General features: G+C 42.2%; 3 protein-coding genes across 3 annotated transcripts; 2 read left to right on the top strand and 1 right to left on the bottom strand.

The window, feature by feature from the left end:
• Nucleotides 1-2631: 2631 nt before the first annotated feature.
• On the top strand, nucleotides 2632-6833 carry LOC104424447 (DUF21 domain-containing protein At2g14520). Its single transcript, XM_010036874.3, has 13 exons — nucleotides 2632-3444; nucleotides 3535-3611; nucleotides 3697-3780; nucleotides 3870-3983; nucleotides 4094-4180; nucleotides 4292-4431; nucleotides 4514-4601; nucleotides 4678-4751; nucleotides 4899-5074; nucleotides 5221-5408; nucleotides 5807-5853; nucleotides 5938-6217; nucleotides 6616-6833. The coding sequence occupies exons 1-13, from the start codon at nucleotides 3264-3266 to the stop codon at nucleotides 6658-6660; spliced, it is 1581 nt and encodes a 526-aa protein (XP_010035176.2). The 5' UTR covers nucleotides 2632-3263; the 3' UTR covers nucleotides 6661-6833.
• A 401-nt stretch (nucleotides 6834-7234) lies between these two features.
• On the bottom strand, nucleotides 7235-10262 carry LOC104424446 (heat shock protein 83). Its single transcript, XM_010036873.3, has 4 exons — nucleotides 9913-10262; nucleotides 9543-9684; nucleotides 9109-9389; nucleotides 7235-9007 (listed from the first exon to the last, which is right to left on the bottom strand). The coding sequence occupies exons 1-4, from the start codon at nucleotides 10033-10035 to the stop codon at nucleotides 7448-7450; spliced, it is 2106 nt and encodes a 701-aa protein (XP_010035175.2). The 5' UTR covers nucleotides 10036-10262; the 3' UTR covers nucleotides 7235-7447.
• A 1971-nt stretch (nucleotides 10263-12233) lies between these two features.
• Nucleotides 12234-14349, top strand: LOC104426981 (beta-carotene hydroxylase 2, chloroplastic). Its single transcript, XM_018864747.2, has 7 exons — nucleotides 12234-12771; nucleotides 12864-12923; nucleotides 13085-13156; nucleotides 13299-13433; nucleotides 13605-13730; nucleotides 13876-13932; nucleotides 14071-14349. Exons 1-7 carry the CDS (start codon nucleotides 12310-12312, stop codon nucleotides 14152-14154), a joined length of 996 nt encoding a protein of 331 aa, XP_018720292.2. The 5' UTR covers nucleotides 12234-12309; the 3' UTR covers nucleotides 14155-14349.
• The last annotated feature ends 5034 nt before the right edge of the window (nucleotides 14350-19383 follow it).

Raw genomic sequence — 19383 nt, 5'->3', positions numbered from 1 at the left:
TAATTGTTCCACCCAAATTGACCGATTGAAATAATGACATTCCTTTACCCAAATTAATCCATTAAAATGGTTCAATACAAATCAACCCAATTTGAAATATTCCGAAAGATATAGGTAGACATTCCAATAAAATAAAGAAGATTTTTTCGCCTCGTCATATGGCATATTCAGAGGTACAAACTCTGGCGGGCTTGATAGTGAAATCCATTTAACTGTATATTCATTAGAAAGTTGACCAAAATCACCCGACGTAAGTACTATATAAACTATACTAAGATTAATTACCTCTAAAACTAAAAAACAAAAGCCTCGTTGCTATCTCACCGACTCCATTAAATAAAAAACAAAGTAGTACACATGACGTGTTCAACAAAAATCCAAGTTTTAGGATTCGAAGTTGATTCCACGTGTGCATGCGTGTTTCTAAATTGAAGTGGGACGTCGTAGCCTACCTTTAACCTATCATTCACGGCCTGTGCCATCACTTTTTATACGCCGGTGTCTCATTCTTCGCGTGCCATGGTTTCATCTCGACTTATCAAATCCGATTGTCTGAAGTTCGAAGAGAGTTGCGTCGGCATACCCTCCGTTTATTTCATCAAAAATTGATAAATTAAAAAACGTTTTTTTGTTCTGAAATAATGATTTATCTCATATAAAAATAAATGAATAGAAAATATTTTCATCGTTCATAAAAATATTTATAAATATATTATAATCGACAATAGAAATAATGCTCTCTAATTGTTTCAAGTAATATAAACGATTATTTATACGCATTCTTTTGTCAAATAATTCATTTTTCGCAAAATAAATAGAGCCCATAATTTAAGTCAAATACCCTTAAATGCATGCCTTTTTAGTGGATGTGCATTATTAACGGCCCTGCAAAAATAATCGGCTAGTTTTAGCCCCATAAAATAGGCAAAAAAAAGAAGAAAGAACCAACGCAATAGGAATCTTAACAAATGAGAATCACAAAAATCCTAGAGAAATTGGGATCGATGATCAATTTGAGATTTTTAATTTATAAAAAAATCGAAAGGAATAGTTCGAATATTCTGCAAGATACCGGCAAACACCAAAATAAAATAATAAGCATTGTTTTCACCTCCTCGTTGTGGCATAATCGATGTCTTCACTCTGGCACTCTTGATAGTGAAATCCATTCACCCGACGCTACGACTATGACTGTACTAAGATAATTTACATGTAAAATCAACAAAATAAAACAATATTGCTATCTCACTGACTCCATAAAATAGAATATATATATTTATATATATAAAGTAACGTGTTCAATATTATTTAATTTAACATGGGCATGAGTTTCGTATATCAACGTTAGACATAGACTCCTTAACATATATCAATTTGTGTCGTCCTTTTACATGCATGTGTCTCAAGCTCCGCATGCCGACGTTCCTCTTTACTTAATTGGATCTTATTTTCTGAAGTTGACATTAATCATGAAAAATTGTAATGAGTTTATTTAATTTGTCTATTTGATATTAAATTCGTGGAGGACACATAAGTCACAAAATCCTCGAGCCGTTTATCTTGTGATATTAATCAATCGATAGAAGTTTGATAACAATGGGCAAGCTCGAAGAATAGAAGCCTCTCCAATAAGTAAGCCTTATAAAACAAACAACATAAAGTCCAGATACTTTAGTTTTACAATAATATAAGTGTTATAAAGTAAAGAATCAATATATCACTTCAACATAATATGATATCTTAAATCCTAAAAATTGATGGCAATCTCAATGCATCCACGACAAGTAACGTAATGCATTTCAAGGATACAGTGGTTTGGCATTTTCAATGTTCGAAATATTTAGAATATTTAGGAGATTCTAGATATCTTCCCAATTGCTTGTAATCGATATTATAATATCCTGTTATTTTAGATGGTCATCCTGAAAAGCGGATTCACATGCTCTTCATTGCTACATAGAAATAAACTAAGAACTTTGTCGAATTTCCTTTTCCATGTCATTTCTTTATCTCTCAACATGAAATGATTGCGTGCTAATATGGGAAGGACGAGCAGATTATTTTATTGGAAGAAACCTGAATCCATCCTTCTCAATCTTTCTAAAACTCGGTCCTACCTAATCTTACCTAAATTAAAACTCAATCAATCAGTGCTCTACTCGAGAAAGCAGATGGTGGCTGGGGACGTAAAAGCGGTGCTTTTTAGGCAGGCACTTACTGGGTCCTATATCGTCATCAACTCTTATACCTAATTAAGTCGTTTTCAGTAATCACATTCAATAATGGTTCTTCTTTAATAAGAGAAATTCATTTAGCACCCTTTTATTGTTTTGTTTTCCACAGCCCAACAAAGATCTGCCCTCCTTACCAAAAATAAAAAATAAAAACCTTACCAAAAAAATAAACAAAGATCTGCCCAATTGCCCAGCATGATCCCAGGAATAAGTAAGGTGGTCTATTCTATCCTTAATTGGAGTATCTCGTGGGTTAAGATAGCCAGCTACTTATGTGCTGATGTATTAATAAAATAAGAGGTTCAAGCGGCTGTACCTGCTACACGATCGTTGCTGTAGCTGACTTCGGATTGAATATGTTATTGGGTCCGAGCTTGAACGCTCTGCGCATGCATGACAGATTGGCGATGCATTAGTTAGGCGGAATTATTCAGAGTATTTTACTGAGATGGGACATGCAGAGTTTCATGGTTCTTTGGAGGGTCAATTCCTCGTGGAAGCAAAATCATCGGTTGAAGAGTAGAGATTCCTAGTTTGACGATATGCATATTGTGTTCCCACATATGTACTGCCTCGGTTTCAGTTGTTGCACCTTCCCTGGAACAATTCGTCTCCTTAATGCTGATAATCGATGAACAAGTGCTGAGATTCAGCATTGATTCTTTCCCCATCTTCTTTCTTGAAATTTCACCTTTTCTTTTTCTAATGTTATTGTGACTGGTGCGGGTCATTATGATGATGACAGCTTCTTTCTCATTTTGCTTTGGTTCGTGGAGAAAAAGGCGATGCTAGTGTTTCAGTTTCGCTTATCAAGCTCTCGGCAGCTTGTGCCGGGCATTTTTTCGTAATGACGCACCAAAGTCGGTGTCATTTGTCATTATCCTCGCAAGGTTTCTTCTCAGAAGCCACAACGACATCACATATAAACCGAAAGCTGCAATATCAATAGCCCTCAACTTTCACTGCATTTTTATCGGCAACAGTGGTCATCTTCTCAGAAGCTTTTCATTCCACTCCGTAAGACCTAACATGGCTGCTAATGATGTGCCATGCTGCGAGTCAATGTTTTGGGTCTATCTAGTGGTGTGCATTTCTCTTGTGTGCTTCGCCGGCCTCATGTCAGGCCTCACTCTTGGACTCATGTCGCTTAGCTTGGTCGATCTCGAGATTCTTGCAAAAGCCGGTCGGCCTCAGGATAGGAAAAATGCGGGTGGGACTTTAATCTTCCGTTCTTTTCCGCTCTTTAATTAGCATTTGTCTTTTGAAGTAATTAATCTTCATCGGTCTCTTGTGGTTGCAGAAAAAATCCTTCCCTTGGTTAAGAATCAGCATTTACTCCTATGCACACTTCTCATATGCAACTCCATAGCTATGGAGGTAAATAAATACGTTCCATCGTTTGGTTTTCTGTGTATGGTTTGTCTCTATTTGATATCTGATTCTTAATGATTTTTTTCCTAAGGCTTTGCCGATCTTCCTCGATGCGCTCCTTCCAGCGTGGGCCTCTATAGTGATCTCGGTCACACTCATACTTGCTTTCGGTGAGGTAAGAGATTCAGGGTTCACTCGATGCGACTTATTTTGTAGGTATATGACGAGTGACTCTGAATTAGTGTTCTCTTCTTTCCACGGCAGATTATTCCACAAGCTGTTTGTTCTCGATATGGGCTAAGTGTTGGAGCGAAATTGTCTTTTGTTGTCCGGTTGCTTGTAATAGCCACTTTCCCTTTAGCTTACCCGATCAGTAAGGTAGTGCACTGAATCCTAGTCTCGAACTGATAACAAGCAACAAACTTGAGTTCTGGTAAGATAAACGAAACTGCATTGTAGTCCTAATGGCATTGTGGATTTCATGTTAGGCATTGGATTATTTGCTCGGTAAAGGACACTCAGCACTTCTAAGGCGGGCAGAGCTGAAAATGTTTGTTGATATGCACGGGAATAAGGTAAGTCCCTTGTATGCTTCTGGATTCACAACAAATGAACTTGGAATGGCAGGATCAGAACTTCAAGAAAAGAAATATAAAATCGATCATATTGTCATGTAAATTGTCTAGGCTGGGAAAGGCGGAGAATTGACGCACGATGAAACAACCATCATTGCTGGAGCTTTGGATATGACTCAGAAGACTGCTAAAGATGCCATGACGCCGATATCAGACATATATTGTCTCGACATAAACTCTAAACTCGACGAGTACAGCTCCACTCATGTCTGCATTTTGTTTAATATGAATCCTTTCATTGCTTATAGTATAATTTCAAGTATGGTTTTTTAGCAAAACATTGGAGCTGATAATTAGGAAGGGGCATAGCCGTGTACCCATTTACTCGGGGAGCCCAACAAACATAATCGGCCTAATTTTGGTAAGGCAAACTCTCTCTAGGATTTGGGTGTCAGTTCATTTATCCTGTAATTATGGCCGTTCTCTTCTGGATGCAGGTGAAAAACTTGATCAAGTGCAACCCAGAAGATGAAACCCCTGTCAAAGATGTCACCATTAGGAAAATTCCTAGGTACATTAGATTTTGGGTAAACTTGTTTTTGATGATTCTGAGTTTCTTTCCCAAATTTTCCTCTGCAAAATAGTCTTTTAGCAGCTTAAGTGTCCGGACAATCAGAAGAGTGCATATTTCATACGAATTTTTTATAATCTTTAACAGGGTTCAGGATTGTTTGCCTCTATATGATATATTAAACCAATTCCAAAAGGGTCATAGCCACATGGCTGTGGTTGTAAAATGCAGAAAGGGCTTAAATGACATTGGAGAAAATGCAAAACCCACCACAATCACTATAAATGTGGATTCAGATTCAAAACAACAAGGTAACATAAGAGGTAAGAGCAATTGTCTTCTCTGATCGATTTAAGGTGATGACAGAAGCTAGGAACTTTTTGCGAACCTTTCGCAGGCTCTGCTCATCAATTCGGGCAGAAAGAGCAACTTATCATGTTAAGTAACTCGCCCGCTGTGTACTCCACAGATAACGAAATGGAAAGCCCATATCAGAAGAGCATGACTGAGCTGCACAAAAAATCATACCCCCAGTCGAAAAAACTGAAGCAAGGAGAGGCCAATATCTTAAAAGAAGATTGGGAATCTATCCCGAGTACAGAGGATGAAGTCGTCGGCATCATCACATTGGAGGATGTCATTGAGGAACTTTTACAGGTCAGACAAATAGTATAGTGCTTGTCACTTGTAAGTCTGTAAATTCTTCTCTCTCTGCATCTACCGGCATAAGCATATAAATTGGGGATGACCTCTTGGATTAAGTAAGTGATCCGGTGTAATCTTGTTTAGGTTAGACGAATGGTATCTGACATAGATAATAGCATATGCAATTGTCTATCACCATATGAAAGTAAAAGTAGCCTGTCTAAATTTTATAGCGCTTCTCTTTGCATCATTAGAGACTTCCGATCTACTTTTCAGGCATATTGTCAATTTGCTTGTTCAATCCGTTTGATGCCACTTCTTATGTTTATGTCTTTAGAAATCAGTACGTGTGAAAGATAAGTCTACTGATGCGTTCATGTGTATGCCTAACTATTAATCTGTTGATGCAGGAAGAAATACTGGACGAGACAGATGAGTATGTCGATGTTCATAACAAGTAAGAAGCTGGTTAGTTGAGAGTTGCATTAATACGTGCTCTTTTCTCCTTTAGCTAATCTTGTCCGCTACCACCCTGTCTTAGAATTAGCATCTGCATGGTACCTTCAAGAACATCATTATCTCGATCGCCCGGAGCAGCATCAGCATCCCAGATAAACTGGCGGACGCCAATCATGTCTCCAATTTCCTCATATCACCCTACGCCGGTTTCCTCATGCAATCATACTCCTATTTTGCGTTCGCCAATCGCTGCATGGAGTCAGTCGCCTTTCATAAGGCCAACATTGTGCAATTCCCCTGGAGATCCCATTCCAAAAACTCCATCGAGACATTCAGGCCTCGTTCCCACTTCACCGTCCCAGGTAAGACTCCTCCCTTGAATATGATCCGGTAAATGTCAAACATCAACTACCCGAAAGATTTGATGATTAGTAGGTCTCAAACATCTTAATTTGCTAAATCTTTTCAGTTCCAACAACGGTTTGGTGCTTTTGCCAGATATCTCGAAGATCTTGCTAGTTGCTAAGTTAGTTAAATTCGTCAACGCTAGATTTCGATTTATACTAAAAATAAAGATGCAGCATTGTTTATAGCTCCAAAATGAACCAGTTATTGCATAGTTCACTCACTATCTAGTCTGGTTTCAATCTTAGTATAGACAAATACAGTAATGGCATGCATCATCTTTCTTTTCTCTGTCGGAGTCGATACATCCACGATTTGGCATTGACGCATGTCCTCTTTCCTGGTTGTGTTGCAGGGTTCAAAAAAATACGAGAAACTAAAGAAATCAAGCGTCCCATGAGTTGATTCCCAATTACATCCTGTATTGCTGATCCACGGAAAGGAAGGAACACAGCGCGTGAAGCAAACAAGCAAAGCTCCGATTTTCTTGTATGCAGAAAGCAACTAGAAGAACGCTGTATTATAACAAAATGCGGGACTTCCTTTTCCCATATGCTATATTTTGCTCGCTCAGGGATGGCAGTCCTGAATATACAGAACCAGTAGAGATTGCCAATCACATATGAGGCAATCCGAACATGGTTAAAGCCAATGGACAGAACTATGCAAACTTTTCTTTCATTCCTTGCGCAGACTTTCGTGCAGAATAGTACAACCGTGACTTCCTACTCAATGTGGAGTAGAGAGACCCTTTCGTGGGTAATGCCATGCACATGCAAGGAACGAGTAGGTAGATAATTGATCAAGAAGCTGTCGCCTCAAAACAGTGCTCTGTATTTCTTCCACCATGTTTGAGTCCATCATTCCGCACTCACTGTTCGAACAGGCTCATGCCCTTAGGGACTCTGCATGCACCGAACTTTGAGAGTTTCTTACATTTCCAAGTCCAATTCACGCAACAATGAAGCCTTAAGGAGTTGTTACCCTGAAATTCTATCGCAGTGAATGTTTAAGCAAGTTCAAAACCAAACACTGCACAAAACATCGGACTCTTTTCAGATCATAAGCCTTATGGATACAATAATAGAAGTAACAATTTAGAACCATTATATCCATTAACATATCACACACCCTCTTCTTTCTATGACACTAGTACAAAAAAGAGTTCACTTCGATGTCACAGAAGCTTAGTCCACTTCCTCCATCTTGCTCTCCTCAGCACCATCCTCTTCCAAGGCAGGCATGTCAACATCATCACCAGCAGTCTCATCCTCGTCAATGCTCAGACCCAGCTTCAGCATCCTGTGAATCCTCGCTGCAAAAGTGTTGGGGTCATCGAGACTGAACCCGGATGTTAAAAGAGCAGTTTCAAACAGCAACATCACCAAGTCCTTCACGGACTTGTCATTCTTATCAGCCTCAGCTCTCTTTCTCAGCTCCTCCATGATGCCATTATCAGGGTTGATCTCCATTGTCTTCTTGCTTGACATGTAAGAGCTCATGCTGTTGTCCCTCAGAGCCTGAGCCTTCATAATCCTTTCCATATTTGCGGACCATCCATATTCTCCAGTCACCAAACAGCAGGGAGAGTCCACAATTCTGTCCGATACCACCACTTTTTCAACTTTGTCTCCCAAAATGTCCTTCATCGTCTTGCACAGGTTCTCAAAGGACTTCTTTTTCTCCTCCCTTTTCTTCTTCTCTTCCTCGCTTTCTTCATCGAGTTTCAGGCCCTCTTTGGTTGCAGAGACCAACTTCTTTCCATCGTACTCCTTCAATTGTCCTACAGCATACTCATCAATTGCGTCCACCATGAAAAGCACCTCATAGCCCTTTTTCTTGAGCCGCTCCAAGAACGGAGAGTTCTCTACAGCCTTCTTGCTTTCACCAGTGATATAGTAGATATCCTTCTGACCCTCCTTCATCCTCGAGACATAATCCTTCAGACTTGTCATTTCGTTCCCACTCTTTGTCGAGTGGTAGCGGAGGAGGTCTGCAAGTTTAGCTCTATTCTGGCTGTCTTCATGGATACCCAATTTCAAGTTCTTCGCGAAGGCCTCATAGAACTTGTTGTAGTCCTCCTTGTTCTCTGCAATCTCATTGAACATCTCAATGCACTTCTTGACAAGATTTTTCCTGATGACCTTCAGAATCTTGTTCTGTTGCAGCATCTCACGAGAAATGTTGAGGGGCAAGTCATCAGAATCAACAACTCCTTTCACGAATCCAAGATACTCTGGAATGAGCTCCTCGCAGTTGTCCATAATGAAAACCCTCCTAACATAGAGCTTGATGTTGTTCATCTTCTTGCGAGTATCGAAGAGGTCGAACGGAACACGTTTTGGGACGAACAAAATAGCCTTGAATTCAAGCTGCCCCTCGACAGAGAAGTGCTTCACGGCAAGATGGTCTTCCCAATCATTGGTCAAGCTCTTGTAGAAGGAAGCATACTCCTCCTTGGTGATCTCATCTGGCTTTCGCAGCCAGATGGGTTTCTGTTTGTTGATGAGCTGCCACTCATGAGAAACCTCCTTAATCTTCTTCTTCTTCTTCTTGGACTTCTTTTCTTCCTCCTCCTCATCCACCTCCTCAACATCTCCTTCCTCTTCCTTCTTGGGCTCATCGTCCTCATCATCACTGATCTCTTTTTCAGTAGTCTTCTCAGTCCTTAGATAGATGGGGTAGCTAATGAACTCGGAGTGCTTCTTCACAAGGTCCTTAATCCTTCTTTCTTCCAGGTACTCCAGCTGAGGAAAACAGAGACGCCACGCTGTTAGCACCATGTATCATCCAAAACCATGGCAAATTTTCTCTACCATTTCATAAAAGCAATCGCAAATGAACTCACCTGGTCCTCCTTAAGGAAGAGGGTGATCTTGGTCCCTCTGCCGAGTTGCTCCCCACTCACATCTCTTGTGACGGTGAAGGAACCACCGGCCTGGGACTCCCAGATGTACTGCTCATCATCATTGTGCTTAGTAGTCACAATGACTTTCTCAGCCACCAAGTAGGCAGAGTAGAAACCAACACCAAATTGACCGATCATGCTCACATCAGCTCCAGCCTGCAATGCCTCCATGAATTCTTTGGTTCCCGACCTCGCAATCGTACCCAAGTTGTTCACAAGATCTGTCCAGTTCGTCTCAGACGTTAATATCTACCAACAGTCTCAGAACTAAAATGAACTCAGCGTAACAGTTACCGCTGTCGCGTAGGAACATAGCCATAGCCAAAAGACGCGAGCAAGAAAATCGATCAATCTCTGTCAGCCAATTACATTACCTGCTTTAGTCATGCCAACGCCGCTGTCAATGATCGCCAGGGTCTTGTTGGCCTTGTCCGGCACCAGCCTAATGAACAGCTCGGGCTGCGCATCGAGCTTGCTCTTGTCCGTGAGGCTCTCGTATCTAATCTTATCCAACGCCTGAAGCACACACAAACCGATCACAGATCAGAATCAATACATCACCTTCGGCATCACAATATCGCATTTCGATCACGATTATTTCTCAACAATGACGCTCTTAAAGTCTTCACCAGGCATCGAACATCTAATTCAAGCAAACACAAATCTACTACACCTAACAAACAAAGACAGACATTGAACAACGCAAGCAAGCTAGTACTTCAAAGCGAGGTGGAGGAGACGTACATCGGAGGAGTTGCTGATGAGCTCGCGGAGGAAGATCTCCTTGTTGCTGTAGAAGGTGTTGATGATCAGGCTCAGGAGCTGGTTTATCTCCGCCTGGAACGCGAACGTCTCCGCTTCCGCCATTTCGCCGACGCACGCGACTCAAGCACGACACAGAGAGAATGCAGGGAGAGTCGACTCGGAGCGAGTTGAGAATTGCTATCGATCGCCTTGCCTATGCGACTGCGGAGGGCGACGCCGAGAGGCATTTATAGAATCCGACGTGGTTCTGGATTCTTCCCTCCGCGGGCCGTGGAAACGACGTCGGAGGGGATCGCCGTCGTCCTTCCTCTTTTGTCCGTTGAGGAGGTCGGGCTTTCCGGCTTTTTGAATTCGAGAACGTTCGCCCCAACTGACGCCAGTCTCGAATGTTCTCTCCATGCGCGCGCGGATCTTCCTCTGTCGGGGGGACCCCACCCCAACCCCCAGCCACGCGAATCGAAATCTTTTTTCCCGCGATATTTTGGGTGACCCGGCCCGGCCCTGCTCGGAAGCGTGTGGGATTATGGGCCGATTAGCCCGACAGATTCCAGAGGCCCAATTAAAGAACGGATGAAAGAGTAGAACCATACAAAGATGCTAGCCGTTCTATACTGTCGATATTTGACGTTGATGATTTTTTTTTTTTTATACTTTTCTGATTTTATAATAATTTTTTTCAAATTTTTCCCATTCTTTTTTTTTCTTTTCTGTTCCTTCTTTCTTCACCAATTGGCCACAAGTGAGAGTTGGTAAGGGCAACCTCGCCTGAGATAGGCAAGGTCAACTCTCACTAAGGAGGAAAAAAAAGAAGAAAAAAAAAATAAAAAATAAAAAATTAGAGAAATTATTCATGTTAATGCTAACTATATTATACAAGACACCAATTGTTGGCCAAAATCAATCAAGAGGATCAAATTGGCAAATTATCAAAAAATTCATCACTAAATCAAGCAAAATCGAAAAGTGAAGAATCATGTCGGTATTCCATACGGTAGGTCCGACTCGTTTTGTTAATTAACTCATTCAAAGAGTCAAGACATCGAGTGAGACTCGTTGACAAAACAATTTGAGCCGTAACGATTGTCCTCCGGTGTAGGGCGGGCCGAGCTTTCTTGGGCCAAAGCGCGGGGTCGTTTTGACTTGGATGGGATGACCAGGACAGAGAAACGACCCCACTCCACTCCTCTCCTAGTTTGTGAGCATCGATAGGGACGCTGAAAAAGTAGATGGTCGTGGAGCCCAAAACGAGCACAAAAAGGGGCGCTCCCGTCCGCGTAGGCAACACCACCGACCCGGCCAAAAAGGTCACTTAGAGATGTTGGGTGGGGATACGTGTCCGCATTCAGGAGCGAGCAAAATTTGGATACTTCAAATTGGAAAAAATAAGCCACTGAGATTTTTCCTTAGGAAAGGGGGGGCTCCAACCACTTCTCTTTAGAAAAAAAATGAGTTGAAAATGACTTAATTTCAAATGTGAATTTCAATTATTATGGTTTGTGAAAAAGTAAGGTGAAAATCTGAAAGTAAGAGTTGTTACAGAAATAGAGTAAGATTTATCTAAAATAAAATAGAAAAGGGAGAAAAATAGCTTTTGTTCTTGTTTTTTAACGAATGGGAATGAAGGGATCCGAAAGGGACAACGCGATCCCACACGAAATCCTCGGGCTGCCGATCAGCCTCACGTTCTCCTCTCCGAGCCTGACATGTGTCGTTGTCTCCGTCCACATAATCGGACCCCCGACGCCCACTTGCCCCTCGTCTTCGTACCGAATTCACGAACCTGCCAGCCCCTTCTTCTCCTCCTTTGTCTTTTTTCCCTCTGATCCGTCGATTTCTCTCCATCTCCTGCGATTTTGTCATTTTGATGCCCTAATCTTTATTTTTGGAAAGGCAAATGTTTTACCCCTCTTTTCGTATTTGTACGATTAAATTATCCAATCATTAGGAATGTGCACGTTGATAAATTAACAATTTGATGTCATGAGAGGAATGGAAATCAATGAATAAAATGAAAGAGAGAGAATGTTATTTTTTCTTATATAAGCATGCAAACACATGTCGCATGTGTGGTAGTCATCGTTTTTACTAACGAAAGAAAATGGCCAATAGACCCCGCTATTGGTGGCATTTCGGTAATTCAGGACATAGAGAGAGGGGCATTTGTCTACCGTCCCATGTCTTCATAGTCCAGAAAGCATTATTTTTTAAATACAAAAAGGTGTTTGCTCAGGAAGAATTGTGGTCTCGGTGCATTTAAGGGCGACTCCAATTCCCACTCTCTTCCCGAGTCGAGTCCACCACTGGTACTCCCCCCCCTTCTCTCTCTCTCTCCGTCTAAGTTCAACGCACACAAAGATCGGAGTGCTGGCTCCTCCCATGGCGGCAGGCCTGTCCGCCGCCGCCGCCGCCGCCGCGTTCCCCAAGCCCATCAAATTCATCCGGAGCTCCGCCCTCCTCGTCCCGCAGCCCACCTGCTTCTCTCTCTCTTCCCGTCCCTTCGCCCCCTCTCTCTCCAGGAACTGCACGGGCTTCCATGCTCCCAGAAGGAAGACGCTGCTCACGGTATGCTTCGTTCTGGAGGACCTGAAGCAGGGCCCCTCCCCCGTGGAAACCGAAACCGAAACCGAAACCGCCTCGCCAGAAGACGGCCCCGGCGACTCCGCCGCCGCCGCCGCCGCCGGGCGGCCCGACCAGATCTCGGCCTCGCGCGCCACCGAGAGGCTGGCGCGGAAGAGGTCCGAGCGGTTCACTTACCTCGTCGCCGCCGTGATGTCCAGCTTCGGGATTACGTCCATGGCCGTCATGGCCGTTTACTACAGATTCGCGTGGCAAATGGAGGTAATAACCCGAATCTGGTCCTTTTTTCCTTTCCAGAGAAATCAATTCTAATGCAAAAGCATGGCCTTTTCTTCCCGCTTTAAATTTCGCAGGGAGGACAGGTGCCTATGTCTGAGATGTTCGGTACATTCTTTCTCTCCGTGGGCGCTGCTGTAAGTTTCATCTTCAATTTTGGAAAACAAGAATTGAAATTTTGCTTCTGGGTTCATAAACCATGAAGATGAAATCAAAAGAAGAAGAAGTTGGGATTCTCGATTTATACGTTTTCAGCGCTGGAAATCGAGAATTGAGCTTCTCGCATTCTGACTTTCAGGTGGGCATGGAGTTCTGGGCAAGATGGGCTCACAGAGCTCTCTGGCATGCTTCTCTCTGGCACATGCACGAGGTCTGTCCTCATAAATTTCAATCAAACTCGAAGACTTCAAAATAGAGAAATTCTTCTGAATATGCTCCGTCTCTGTCTCTCTCTCTCCTTGTCCGAAAGAAACTGATCCTTGTTTCGATGGTGTGATTCGATTTGAATGCAGTCGCACCATCGGCCGAGAGACGGGCCGTTCGAGCTCAACGACGTTTTCGCCATCATCAACGCCGTCCCTGCCATCGCCCTCCTCTCCTACGGCTTCTTCCACAAGGGCCTCGTCCCCGGTCTCTGCTTCGGCGCCGTAAGTCCCGGAATCTCACTCCTCTGATCCCTCCTTCCTGGGTTTAATTATTGCTTAATCAACTGTCGCTGTCGTCAGCTGCGATTTTTTTAATGCTTTCTTCTGCCGACCGCGTCTGCTTTTCTCACTGACGTGTCCTGAACCCGCTGACTTGGATCGACCGAAAATCAGGGCCTCGGGATCACGGTGTTCGGGATGGCATACATGTTCGTCCACGATGGTCTCGTCCACAGGAGATTCCCCGTGGGCCCCATCGCCGACGTGCCCTACTTCCGGAGGGTCGCTGCAGCCCACACGGTAAGACACCATGTGGGATATCAGCGCTCCGCCAATCGGAGCGCTCCACGTAGCCGTTTTTAGGGATTTGTTTATCGTTTTTCCTCGAGTGATCCGACGGCGGAGATCTCGTTCTGAGCATCGTGTTTTTTCTGATGTCTTCCAGCTCCACCACTCGGACAAATTCAATGGAGTCCCATATGGGCTGTTCCTCGGGCCTAAGGTGGGCCCCTGTCTCCATGTATTTTTTTGTTCGCGTGGCAATTATTGGTTTTTTTTTTGTTTGACCGACCCATTATTGATTCCGTTGACCGATTATGTATTGAGTTTTTTTGGTGATGGAGTGAATTCAAACATGCAGGAACTTGAGGAAGTTGGAGGGCTTGAAGAGCTGGAGAAGGAGATCAGCAGGAGAACCAAATCATACAAGGACTCGCAGTCATAGCCGCGACCCCGTTTCTGTGATTTTAGAATTTTGTCCCCGTTTCTGTGATTTTAGAATTTTGTGGGTGTAAAAAAAGATGGAGAATTGTGGTAAATGATTATGAAAAAAAGAGAAAAAAAAAAGCATTTTTGAGACGAACGTTTCGTGTAATTTCATACGAGGAGATTGAATAGGATCGAGAGTTTATTGACCATCGAGTTCGGTCTTCATTTTTCCATTACGCACTGTTGATCTTTCTGCAAGAGAGCTGGCAATTAATGTACGGTAAAAAGCATGGAACATTTTTGCCTTAAAAATGTGACAGTTATATAAACAGCGCGACTAAGAAGCGTGAGAAATATGTCTTTATTCCGTCCTTAGGTAATATTGATGTTGACTATTGCCGCTCATGGTGAATCGCAATATAGCAAAAGACATGTCCAAAAAATAAGCACACTTACAATTTTTTTTTTTTGGGGTGAAAAGGTAAGTAAAATATTATAAGGGGAGGTCAAAAAGTACAAAAAACCAGCTTCAAAAACTTACACTCTAATGAACAGGCTCAAAAGAGTGGAAGGAAGCCGTACAAATAACAAGCGGAGTAAATCAACAACGACTAGACGCAATGCCCTCAGCACCAACCCTAGACAAAAATAGAAGGGTCTAACTCCCAGGATCGTTGCAATCTCATATTCTTTGGAGAATCTTCTACATTCTTGAAGGTGCAAGCCTTGTCTTGGACTACCTTCATAAGATGCTCCTTCATGCCGGATGTAGAGCTCTGGACCCCCCTGAAGAGCATATCATTCCTTTTTTTTCCACACAATGTGGCAAAGAGCGCCAAAAGAGAACCGGCCAATACAATTATGAAAGTCCTTACCCGAAAGCATAAGCACACTTACATTGGTGTCTACAAAAATCTAAAACTTATTGCATTGGTGCTAATTTAATCTTAAGTCTTTCAACGATGCCAATTTAATCATAAACTTTTTGATTTGATGTCAATTCAATCATTTGACTAATTTTTTCTAGATTTTGCTTGCGGTAGGCTAGCAAGGCTTGGCCTTCTTAGATCCAGCCCTTGTTGGAGGCCGCCAAGTCGAAGGCCTCGACCTCGCTGACCTAGTGTGAGGCCCCTTGCCTTTGCCAGCTAGAGGAAGAAGGCAACCAAGGAAAAAAAAAAAAAAGGAAAAAAATTCAAAAATAAAAATAAAAATATTATTAAAAATTGTCTATGTCAATATAAGTCATGCCATATAAATTGACCGGCATCTATGTTAGTAATATCCAATTAAAATTAGTTGGAAGAACTGAAATGACACTAGATCAAGAGGTTTTGGACTAAATTAATACCTTTAAAAATTCAAAATTAAATTGACACAAATGTTAGATTTAAGACTTCTTTGACACTTTTCTTGTCTTCCATTTAAGAGTTGGATTCAGGGCAGCGTGGTTGTATGTTTTTTTAAGATCACTCTCATGCTTATTTTGATACTAATTACATGGTAAGATGGGAGTATTGCATTTGGTATGGGAAAGTTGAGAATTGTGCTGACAAAAAGAAACTGTAATATTCACTTCATTATCAAACATGGAGTACATGTGCCTATTTATAAGTTTTACATTATGACTATTTAAAACAGCAAAAATTTAAAATACAATTAATCGGGGCCAATCAACGAAAATATATAGAATCTCTTGAAATATCTTTGAGATCTCTTCTCAAGCTCAAGGTAATTTGAAAGATGTTAATTTGAGTTTAGAGAAGAGTCACAAATGCCTAGGTGATGTGTCTTGGTGAAGAGATTAGCAGTTCGTTCAACGGGTGAAGTAAAGACAAGTCGGAAAGTGCCACGATAAACATGATTTGGAATAAAATGATAGTCTATTTTAATATGCTTGGCGTGTTTGTGCAAAAAGTCATCATGTGCTATTTGAATAATACTTTGGTTGTTGCAACGAATTACTATTTTGCTAAAATGATGCACTCTCATGTCTTTTAGCGGCTAGCCCAACAATAGTAACTCTAATGTTGTATCAACAAAAGCTTATTAAAATAGGTGTTCCACTCTCCGGCCAATCCCCAATGGTCTATCCAGCATGTGGATTCTACATGTGACAACTATGTGAAGAGAAATGAACATCGAAACAATGTTTACACAATTGTACTAATGAAATCAAATTGAAGGATAGTTTGAGAATCATAAAGGTATTAAGTAAGGCTAATGTGGACGTAGAATTGTTTCCTGTATGGCTGACTCTCATTTGGAAATTATCAGCTATGTAAATAATAGGGGACTGTGAAATGAATGATTTTGACTAAAACCATTTGGAATTTGAAGTCGTGTGATTGTAGTAGGCAAGCTTAAGAGACCAAATGTGATGAGAGAATGAGAGATAATCCATCAAGAGAAGCCTTTATGGTAGCAACAATGGCAAAAGGACATTTATGTAAACCTTGATGCTGAGGTTATTGTTCTACTCGATAAATTGCTTAGATCGTAGTTGATAGTAATTGAGTGCCATATGGCCACATCGTTGCCGGTACTTATAAAATTTATCCATTAAATGCACTTTACTGGCCTAAACTCAGCAGACTGGATAAGAAATGTGAATAAACCGGTACCTCAAGAACATATATGGAGAAAATAAGAAAGAATTCAGCATGACAAAATGCCTTAAAAATGGTCGGAAAGAACTACCAACTGGCCAAAAGCACGTTGAACCGGTCAACGATCACGGTCAACGGTCGGAGCTAATGCGGTAGAGGTGACGTCATTGATAATGCCAGCACATGATCGGCGCGTTTGGCGCATGGAGAACAGATGGCGCATGGATCTCCTGGACAGAGTGGTTGGCAACGAAATCATACGAGCTACCTTCGTTGGCGGCGGCGAGTCCGGCGGTAGCGTTCATATTTTGAAACAGGTGGTGGAACATGTCCAAATCAACACATAAAAGCGGCAAGCTCGGCAGGTCTGACACGTAGCAGCGCAGGTGGAGGTGTTCGGCATCCTTTGGCGACAAAATCTCAGAATCTGGCTCCTCTAATGACGGTGAGTGTACCGGTGGTTTGTTCTCTGAAACGGGCAACATAAGAGTCTCCAAACAACAACTGAAGTTGCGGACTCAGACGGAGACGGAGAAGCCAAAGCAACAGGACTGTTGCGGTGACATTGTTACAAAGTAGACTCCATGGGTGTTTTCTTGGAAACTCTCATACCTAATGATAATGTGATTATATAAAAATATAATATCTTGGTGATTATTAAACGAAGAGCACATGTCAATTTAGGGTCCGTTCGTTTCGTGGAAAATGATTTTCAGGAAAACGTTTTCCGGATTTTTCAAAGATTCATTTCACGGAAAATAAACTAATTAAGGAAAATATTTTCTATTATTGGAAAAAATAATTTTTAAAAGTGAGGAAAAAATTTTCCGCCTTTCAAAAGTGGAAAACATTTTCCATAACTTCTTCCACCTTGTTTCTTTTCACCAATACATTTTTGTTTTATTTTTATGCTTTCTTTTCTTTTTTTTTTTTTTTTTTAAATTGAGTTTTTAATTTTTTTTTTCTTTTCTTTCTTTCCTTTTCATCTTCTTCTTTGGCCTTAGCTAGTCGCCGGCCACGGCGGTAGTCGACAACCAGCAGCGGCCAGCAACTAGCTACAAGCCAGCTCAAGCCTTGCCCCCGCCTAGCTCGATTTGGCGAAGCCGAGCTCGAGCCTTGCTAGATCGGGCAAGGCGGAGCTCTCTCTAGCCTCGGGGCGAGCTCTCTCTAGCCCGTGGCGGAGCTCGGGCTTCGCCGGATCCGATGAGCCGGGCGGAGCTTGGGCCTCGCCGGATCCGGCGAACTCACGACTCACTAGAGCCCGGCGAAACTCTAGCGAGCTCGAACGAGATCGGTCGAGCCTCAAGTTTGCCGGATCTGGCGACCGGGTCTTGGTCGGCCACCAGGCTGCCTGCCAGGTAGGCCACCGAGCAGCCGGCCATCATCAGGCATGCGGCGACGGAGAAAGGAAAAGAAAAAGAAAGAAATAATAATAAAATAATAAAAATTTCGATTTTTAAAAAATACAAATAATTAAAAATTCATTTTTTAAAATATATATATAAAAAATAAAACTAATTTTTTGGTCAATTAAAAATATTAAAATTTAATTTTTGATAATTTTTTCCAAACAATTAAATTAGCTAACGAACGGTGGAGAATATTTTCTATTCAAAGTTTAGGTTTCGGCCGAACATCGGAAAATAGAGTCGTTTTCTAAAAAATGACTTTTGGAAAAATATGTTTTCCGAAACATGATATTTTCCGTGAAATGAACGGAGCCTTAAAGTAGCAAAATATCAATTACAATCCATTGTGGCACATGGATCTCACGAACAGAGTATTCAGTAGAGTGTGTGGACACCTACAGAGGTGGTTGGCAACAAAACTATACGAGCTAGCTTCGCTAGTGGTGGCAAGTCTGGTGGTGGTGTTTGTTTTTTGTAACTAGTGGCGGAAGATGTCCAAATCAACACATAAAAGCGGCAAGCTCGGCGGCTCCGAGACTGGCGGCGTGTGTGGAGGCGTTCGGCATCCTTTCATGAAGAAATGTCAAAATCTAGCTCTTCTTATATTCCGTTTGATTCGATTTTTGAGGAATGTCTTTTCAAAAATGCAAATACTTTTTGGGTGAATGGGGTTTTCCAAAATACAAATAGTATTTTGTAAATTGTAATTCTAAAGTGTATTGAGAAAGGTTTTTGGGCAAAATACTGTTTGGTAAAAATTGCATTTGTAAATGACTTTTGTTAAATTAAAAAAAAAAAAATTTGTATTTTTTTTTTTTTTTAAATTTACCACCAATCGATTGGATCTAGCTTCCGGTGGTCGTCGGATGGCCAGATTTGGTCCCCGGCTGCCGTCGCCTAAGGTCGCCCACCTTAGGCGCACGACTGCCGCTTGAGGTTGTGCGACCCTAGGTGACGGCCGAACCCTGGAGGGCAACACTTGGGCGGTTCAGCCGTCACACGACCCCAGGTGTCGCCCGTCTGGGTTCAGCCATCGCCTAGGTCATGTGCGGTCCGGGTGTCGCCTGAGGTCCGGCGACGGTCGTTGGGGTTGGGCGACCCTCAGGCGGCGGTCGCCAACGCGTGCGACCCCTTGGTCGGCGGTCGTCAGCTCTTGATCAGCTTTTCCGTGCGGTGGTCATCGGAGAAGATGAACAATAACCATGGCTATTTACATTCATAAAATGCAAC

Source organism: Eucalyptus grandis, chromosome 11, assembly GCF_016545825.1.
Source record: "Eucalyptus grandis isolate ANBG69807.140 chromosome 11, ASM1654582v1, whole genome shotgun sequence".
In the NCBI taxonomy this organism is placed as follows: domain Eukaryota; kingdom Viridiplantae; phylum Streptophyta; class Magnoliopsida; order Myrtales; family Myrtaceae; genus Eucalyptus; species Eucalyptus grandis.
The sequence above is the reverse complement of the archived record's forward strand: the minus strand, read 5'-3'. Positions and strand labels throughout refer to the sequence as shown.

Excerpts from the sequence above, each read along its gene's own strand:
- LOC104424447 (XM_010036874.3), top strand. The coding sequence starts at position 3,264 with ATGGCTGCTAATGATGTGCCATGCTGCGAGTCAATGTTTTGGGTCTAT. Across the intron at positions 3,781-3,869 it reads TCATACTTGCTTTCGGTGAG|ATTATTCCACAAGCTGTTTG; the intron begins GTAAGAGATTCA and ends TTTCCACGGCAG. Across the intron at positions 6,218-6,615 it reads TTCCCACTTCACCGTCCCAG|GGTTCAAAAAAATACGAGAA; the intron begins GTAAGACTCCTC and ends GTTGTGTTGCAG.
- LOC104424446 (XM_010036873.3), bottom strand. The coding sequence starts at position 10,035 with ATGGCGGAAGCGGAGACGTTCGCGTTCCAGGCGGAGATAAACCAGCTC. Across the intron at positions 9,685-9,912 it reads TCATCAGCAACTCCTCCGAT|GCGTTGGATAAGATTAGATA; the intron begins GTACGTCTCCTC and ends TGTGTGCTTCAG. Across the intron at positions 9,390-9,542 it reads CGTTGGCATGACTAAAGCAG|ATCTTGTGAACAACTTGGGT; the intron begins GTAATGTAATTG and ends CGAACTGGACAG.
- LOC104426981 (XM_018864747.2), top strand. The coding sequence starts at position 12,310 with ATGGCGGCAGGCCTGTCCGCCGCCGCCGCCGCCGCCGCGTTCCCCAAG. Across the intron at positions 13,434-13,604 it reads CCGGTCTCTGCTTCGGCGCC|GGCCTCGGGATCACGGTGTT; the intron begins GTAAGTCCCGGA and ends ACCGAAAATCAG. Across the intron at positions 13,933-14,070 it reads GGCTGTTCCTCGGGCCTAAG|GAACTTGAGGAAGTTGGAGG; the intron begins GTGGGCCCCTGT and ends TCAAACATGCAG.